Below are 7,493 nucleotides of genomic sequence, written 5' to 3' on the forward strand. Positions count from 1 at the left end.
GCACGCCGCCGTGCCCGGCCTCCCCGTGGCGAGCTCCAGGGTCCTGCCTGGGCTCGTCCTCCGTAGGGACTTCACGGCCTACTGCCCGGCCGAGGGGCCCCTGCGGGTCCTGCTCGTCACCGAGCCCCTCCGGCCCGCCCTCGCGGCCCCCGGCGTCGAGTTTGTCATCGACTCGGAGCGCCAGCATCAGGCTTCCCTTCGCTGGATCGCGAGGAGGGTAGAAGCCTTCATGAAACGCTTGCAGAGCAACGAGGTGAAGCTGTTGCTGTCGAGCCTGAAGCAGGAGGAAGTGGTTATCTACTATGCGGAATTACACGGGATATCCGTAGTAGAGTGCTTGTCATGGGAAGAAGTGGCCCTTGTCTGTGAAATCACCGGAGTCTCACCGTACGCACCGTTTGGTGGTGACGGACAGGGGGAGCTCACCGGCACCGCGGTGGCGGCGTTCTGCCAGCCCTTGCTGCTGGGTTCGAGGAGGTGCGCTCACGTTGGCTTCTCCAGCGCGTGTGCCTTCCAGCCCCACTGCCTGGTCCTCTGTGGGCCGGCCGACAGCGTGAATGAGCAACATGCTGCTGCTTTACAGGGGGCGTTCACAATGCTCCAGCAGCTATTTAAAACAGTCGATCAGAGGGGGGAAAGCCAGAACGATGCCTCCGAGGCTGGTGGCTGGCCTTTCTCAGGTACTCAGAAGCAACTCGTAATAGGAAATATTGCTTGTGATGGTAATCAGGTTTCTGAACATCAACTGAAAGCAGGTAACGATGAAACAGAGACCCAGATTGTAGACACTGGTTTGCAGGGAAGTGAAAATCCAACATGTGTGCAAGCAGACATGCAAATCCCATCAAATCCCGTCTCCCACATCAAAGAATTCAGTGTTGCCACTGAAGGAGATTGGTCTTCAGGAGATGTACAGAAACTCCATGGAAAATGTCAGCATCCAGGTGACATGCACGAGAACTATAAAAGTGATTTGCTTTTGGGCAATCATAACTGCAGCACTGCTGTGTTGCCAGCACTTAATGCTGATCCAGTTGCTGTGTGTGAACGCCCAGGTGTTGGCAAAGACCTAGAAGAAACAAGGTGTGATATAGTTCCACTTAAAGGTGGAGAGAGTTGTGGAAGTGTTGCACAGAATGATTCCAACTCCCTCATAGAAACAGGGTCGGTTTTGCCTGTAGGAGGTTACTTTGAAATCCTGTTGCATTACTATATTCAGTGTTACTCAAAACAGCTTCAGCAGCCAGAGGTAACTGTCGTATCCAATGTGGTTGCTGATGCTTTGCTAAGTATTCCCAAGGCCTTGTATGGGACGACAGAACGAAATGGCTTTACCAAGTTCTACCTCAAAGTCATAAATGCACTCAGGAAAAATGAGCCGCTGCCTGTGAAGGAGAAGGGCTTGGAATCAGTGTATTGCAAATATCAGCTCGTCATCTCGGTCCTCCACTGTGTTACAGAGCTTCTTTCTGTGGATCTGATCATTGGTGTTAGGCGACCACTGCAAAACCCTGAGGATTGTGACTCAGAAGATGATCTCTGAAATCATTAATAAAGAATGGTTTTGATTATGTATTTTTGTGTGTCTTCTTGTCAGATGTATGTGTCTCAAAATTCAGGGCTAGAGACTGGAAGATCTCTCTTTAGGTCCATAGACCTATTGTGCTACTTGCCTCTTCAAAGAGAAGGGAGAAAAGCTGACAAGCTGAGATTTGTGGAAGGCTGGGTTCTGGACAGCACAAACTGGAATTTTCAGACATTGGAAGTGCCAGTGATTTCCCCTGCAGAAGGTGTGAGGTGCCATTTCCACCCACGTGCAGAAGACCTGCACATGCAAGTTCCAGGCAAGGGTGGACTTGGCCTCCTTGGGCAGTTTGAGTCTTCCTGCAAGTCAGATGTCAGATGGTTTTCCTGGCATGTTTAAAAGCTGCTGCTGTGGTGTGAGCCACTGAACCTACAGGTTATAAGCAGGTTTTTAAGCCTTCGTAATGGGCTGGATTGAACGTGATTTCAGATGAAAGTAGTTTGTGTATATTGTAGTTGTGAATAAAACAGGGAAAACCTGACTGGCTTTAGCGGGTTGGGTGCTGGGGGCAGGCAGTGGTCGGTCCCTGCAGTGCAGCCCGGTGAAGAGTTTTCTCATCTGGGAGGAGATGCAGTTTTTATACTCCACTGAGTTCGCTTAAGTCAAGCTAGTAGAATTAAGAACACTTGTATCATGACTGGCTGGCATTTGCTCTGGCAAATTAGTTTATGTGACGTTATTTAGTTCAACTATTAATTTTACCTATTCTGGGTTGAGCTGTGCTGCTGTAAAAGTCTGTGTACACAGCCTCTCTACACAGGCAACAATGCAGTTTTGTGTAAAAACCCGAGACATTTTTTCACTTCAGACTTTGATCGTTTGAGATTTTATTCTGGGTTTGGTTCATTTTTTTTCTTCTTTTATTCTTTTTTTCCCCCAGGTTTTTCACACTACTAAGATTTGGTCTGAGCTCAGTGCCACTTGGATGTCAATATACCTCCATTTGTGCTGCATCTTAAAAACTACTGGTTTGGTAGAGGAGATTTTTGAGTAACTGAGCAGCAGCAGCTGGTAACAGTGTCTCTTCGGTTCTCTATGTGGCACTATTGCAGAACACTTAGAATAATTGGAGTTTTTTTAAGTCTGCCATTAAATAAAATTTAGTGTGGATATTTAAAATCGTGGGCACAAGATGCTTTTATCTGCTATACCTGAGATGATTACAACTGGAAATCAGAATTTTTCTCCATTAATTTATGTTGTTAATTTCCCTTTTCCAGTTTCTTCAGAAGAGTCTTATCTACCAAAGTTCTTTCAGGCATTTTGGCAGCAATGCTTCGTCTGACTGCGACTTTCTGGTGAAAGTTTATATACATTCTTGATAGTAGTATAAAATACTGTGGTTTTTTTTTCAGAATAAAACTTTAGAATAAAGCGTAAAACTTTAATGTAAAGTGTCTTTACACTAAAAAAAAAAGTTTTTTTAATACACTTTTACACACTTCATACGAAAAACAGAAACTCGGTGTTCACTGGGGTGATTTCTTTAACGAATAATGCCAATGGCATCCTGGGGTGCATTAGAAAGGGTGTGGTTAGTCAGTCAAGAGAGGTTCTCCTCCCCCTCTATTCTGCATTGGTGAGGCCCCATCTGGAATATTGTGTCCAGTTCTGGGCCCCTCAGTTCAAGAAGGACAGGGAGCTGCTGGAGAGAGTCCAGCGTAGGGCTACAAAGATGATTAGGGGAGTGGAGCATCTCCCTTATGAGGAAAGGCTGAGGGAGCTGGGTCTCTTTAGCCTGGAGAAAAGGAGACTGAGGGGTGACCTCATCAATGTTTACAAATATGTAAAGGGTGAGTGTCAGGAAGATGGAATTAAGCTTTTTTCAGTGATGACCTCTGATAGGACAAGGGGTAATGGGTGCAAATTGGAGCATAGGAGGTTCAAGGTGAATATCAGGAAAAGTTTTTTTCCTGTGAGGGTGACGGAGCACTGGAACAGGCTGCCCAGAGAGGTTGTGGAGTCTCCTTCACTGGAGTCATTCAAAACCCACCTGGATGCCTTCCTGTGTGATGTACTCTAGGTGGTCCTGCTCTGGCAGGGGGGTTGGACTAGATGATCTTTCGAGGTCCCTTCCAACCCCTATGATTCTATGATTCTATGAATAACTAGGGACAGTAATTATTATTTTTTAAAATAATTTTAGTGGGTGCAGATGTGAGGGGGAATTAAACACGGAGGAAAGGAAAGAAAACCACGTTCTTGCTTTTACCACCTGCCTTCAGTAGCTGCTGGACGTGAGGGGTCCGGTGGGAGCGAAGGGGAGACCCCGGTGTGGCAGAGCTGGAGTTTGGGAGCTGCCCTGTTGGCCCCGCTCCGGAGCTTCCCGCAGCCCTGCGGGTTCTGTGTTCCACCGAGGCAGTTTTGCTCCTGCACAGGTCTCTGCGTGCTCTGGTCAGTCTGCTGACCGACGTGCTGGCCAGAGGCGCACCGTTTCCCTCGTGACCGTCCCACAGTGGCGGCGCAGGGCGGGCGAAGCCTGGTGGCACTGGGGCTTGTCTGCAGAAGCTGCTTGTGTATTCTGAAGCAAAGTGTTCTCTAAATGCAGGTAAAATAAAGAGAATACTGTATCACTTTGCGTTATCTTGTACTGTCTATGTAGCTGCACACTTGCAGATTTACTGCAGTTTTTTGAAAAAGGTTAGAACTAAAATTTTGTTAAGTGAATGGCCTTCTGGCTGTTTGATTTAAATCGTTTCATTCTTATTGAGCAGAAAGTCCAAAAATTTTGCCATATACAAACCTCTTTTGTATGCTAGAGACACAAGGGAGAGTTTTCAAATGATGATTATATAAAACTTGTTTTTCTGACCTGTTTCTGGTGAAACCTCTTGACTCTGAAGGCTTTATGAGTCAGATGCTGTATTTCATTGACTTCTCTGTCCTTTTATGAATGATCAATTTTCCTTTTTGAACTAGTGATTCCCTGTTTTGAGCAGAGAAGTGGCACGCCTGTCCCTGCCAGTCACTGCTTTGTGCTGGGCTGCTGTGGTGGGCGCTCATTCAGCATACGGCTGTTGGGTTTCCAGCCCTGGAGCCTAAGTGCCTTAAGTGATGCACATCAGCTCAAGGGGAAGAAAGCATTAACTTAGTCTTTTGGGGGAAGAGCACATTTACTTCTGGATTCAGCTCGCTCTTACCTTCAGGAGTCTTCTCCAGTAATGAGCATGGAACTGTAATCACAGAAAACATTTTGGGTTCACTGCTGTCCCACCTCCTCTTTAGCTAAGCGAGAGGCTGTTGGCAGCCGTGAGAGGCGGCGCCCAGGGCCGCAGCTCCGGCGCTGTCGGGCCCTTCCTCACTGCCCGTGTTTCTGACCCGCTTCAGCAGCTGCCCCAGACCCGTGGGGACGACCCCAGTTACCTTGTCCCCCTACTCACCTGCTGCTGCTCCTTGGCACCTGAGCCCTAGGTATGCGATGATTCAGGGTATCTCACACTTGCCCCATGGTTTAAAGCTACCTGTAAATGTAGCTGGCCCTCTGACAGGTGACATGGGTACAATCCCGAGAGTGATCTCTTGACACAGTGGCAGGGACAAAGGGGTTACCTGGGGAAGCTTGGGAGAAGGTATTTACTGAGCCAAAACCACAGGGAGCGGTACGTTTGGGTGTGCAATAAGATTGCAAAAGCCTACAGGTTTTTCTTGTTGAGCTGTTTCCCAGCGATTATTTCTGTTTTGTGCTATTCTATTGCTTTTACATTTCTAAATATGGATTGGCCTCCACGCAAAGCAAAAGTTGGGAATGGCTGGACGTGTGTGGACTTTGGTCCAAACTTGAAATATAATGTAAAGTACAAGGATACTGGTGTTAATAGCCTAAAATAAAAAGAATGGTTTTAGAAAAATCTGGATGTTTAACTCTCCTTTCTGCAGCCCTTGGCAAACCTACGTTCTACCCCACATGAAATCCATCCGAATATCTTGAAGGTGCTCACCCTAGCCACAAGGAGTGAAGGTGTATTGTAAGCAAGGTAATCCCACTTGTCAGGTAGCAGATACGCATATACAGGCAGGTAGGGTTTTTTTGTTTCTTTTTTTTTTTAATTTAAAAATACAAGTTTTAAGACTCACGTGTAGGAATGTGTGACTCAGTTGGCACTGCTTCTTGCACACGGCTCTGGAGAACAGGAATAATCTATTTACAGGACAAGGACACCTTGATTTTATTTGTTGATTTGGGTGGAGGTCAAGTCTCAGCAGACTTCTACAGGTGCTTGGAGCACACTGAGACAGCCTCTGTCACCCAGTGCCCCTCCAGCTGCCTTCCCCCAGGGGCTCGCTGCCCAGCACCTCCCTGGGACCTCCTCGTTGACCTCCAGCCACACCAGCTCCCTCTTTACCAAATGGGTAATTGCTTAAGCTCTCCAGTGGAAGTTAGGCAACCTAAATATAACCTTGTATTTTCATCCACACTTAGTTATTACTGACCCCCAGCCTTTCTGGCAGCTTTACAGAGAGTACTGCTAATAGGAACCAGGCGCAAGAGAGAATATTAATTGTGTCCCAATTAATAGAGTTAATTAAGAAATTAATCCAGGAGCAGGAGAACGCAATATTCTGTTTTGGAGCATAACTGTATAGTGGCATAACTCTGGTAATTTTACATCATTTCTTTTGTTATCTTTATAACAGTCATCTTCAGAATCCACAGGTGGGTGATTAATCGTAACATGTGAGAAGATTAAGGAAGATTAAATTCTTCACTTACATATATATCCTGGCCTTCACTAGAATTACGTTCATCTGAGCCTGTACTTAACTTGCTTTTTGTTATGTAACAAATCTGCTATTAGTGGTACAGGCTTCCATCTTTGTTTCCTGAATTTATTTCTACATTGTCGATGTTAGTCTGTCCCCTTGTGTATTTTTTGGTGAGGTTCTTTTAAATCTGGTCTTCAGAGAAAAAGGATTTCAATGTTCAGTTGCAAAAATGTCTTTAGTTTAATTATCTTGCAATCAAGTGTGGTTTTTTGTTACCTGTAAACCCAAAGATTAAATACTTGCTTTATTTACTATGCTATTTATCTAATTATTGCTTTTAAGACTGAACAAATCAAGAGAGTAACATCTGAATTTATAAACAATAGCTTTGGAATTGTGTTGGCTGTAATTAATTATAATTTTGCAGTAGTATTTTGTCTAAGGCATCATTTGTATTCTGCTCATGAGACTAGAAAAAGATATTTCGATCTAGGATTATACAAAAAACTTCCCGTTGAGGATGTGAAGCTAATAATCACTTTGAGGAATAAGAATTTTATGATTGCAAAACTAAAAATAATAATGGCAAAAATGTTACAGGTTTAATATATAGTAGCTCCTCTTTACTATATGGGTCAATAGAGGACTAGACTTTAGAAGTGATGCTTATTCCTGTGATAAGAGCAGTGAACTCTTTTTTAAAAAAACGTCCTGGAAAAAAAGAATAAAAAAATAGCTCTCCATAGGAAAACCACTCCTACTGGTTCATCAGACAGTTTATTTCTCATGAAATCACCAGCAGGTAGAAGAACTGTTACACTGAGTCTTTGGTACAGTGCAGGATTAAGGGCACATCAGTAATATTCTCTCCTGCATCCTAAGCTACCTACAGCAGAATTCACTGTAAAAGTTAATATTTCTATTGAAGGTATTTTTTAAAAAGGTGTTGTTTTACCAAACAGACTCTCTAACCTGTTCTTATTTTGAGATTCACAGTAAAAAAATCCAGCGTGGTGATCTTTGTTTTGATAGTAAACATGACCTACTTTCACTGGGTGTGTTCATTTTCCAGGCTAAGCATCTGATTAAATATTACCTTAAAATATGAATGCAGAACACATGGCAGGGATTTCTCTCTCTATGTGGGGAAAAGGCAGCTCCAGATGAGACTTACATCCGTTGAGATTTTAACACTAGATTTGGT

The 7,493-nt window shown here is 44.5% G+C and overlaps 1 protein-coding gene across 1 annotated transcript; it reads left to right on the forward strand.

Moving 5' to 3' along the window:
- Nucleotides 1-4: 4 nt before the first annotated feature.
- BBS10 (Bardet-Biedl syndrome 10) lies at nt 5-1,543 on the forward strand (the record flags this gene model as incomplete). Its single annotated transcript, XM_008944628.1, has 1 exon — nt 5-1,543. A coding segment is annotated over one exon (1,539 nt), but the record flags the coding sequence as incomplete, so codon positions are not given.
- Between the last annotated feature and the right edge of the window lie 5,950 nt (nt 1,544-7,493).

Source organism: Merops nubicus, unplaced genomic scaffold, assembly GCF_000691845.1.
Source record: "Merops nubicus isolate BGI_N331 unplaced genomic scaffold, ASM69184v1 scaffold53457, whole genome shotgun sequence".
NCBI lineage: Eukaryota > Metazoa > Chordata > Aves > Coraciiformes > Meropidae > Merops > Merops nubicus.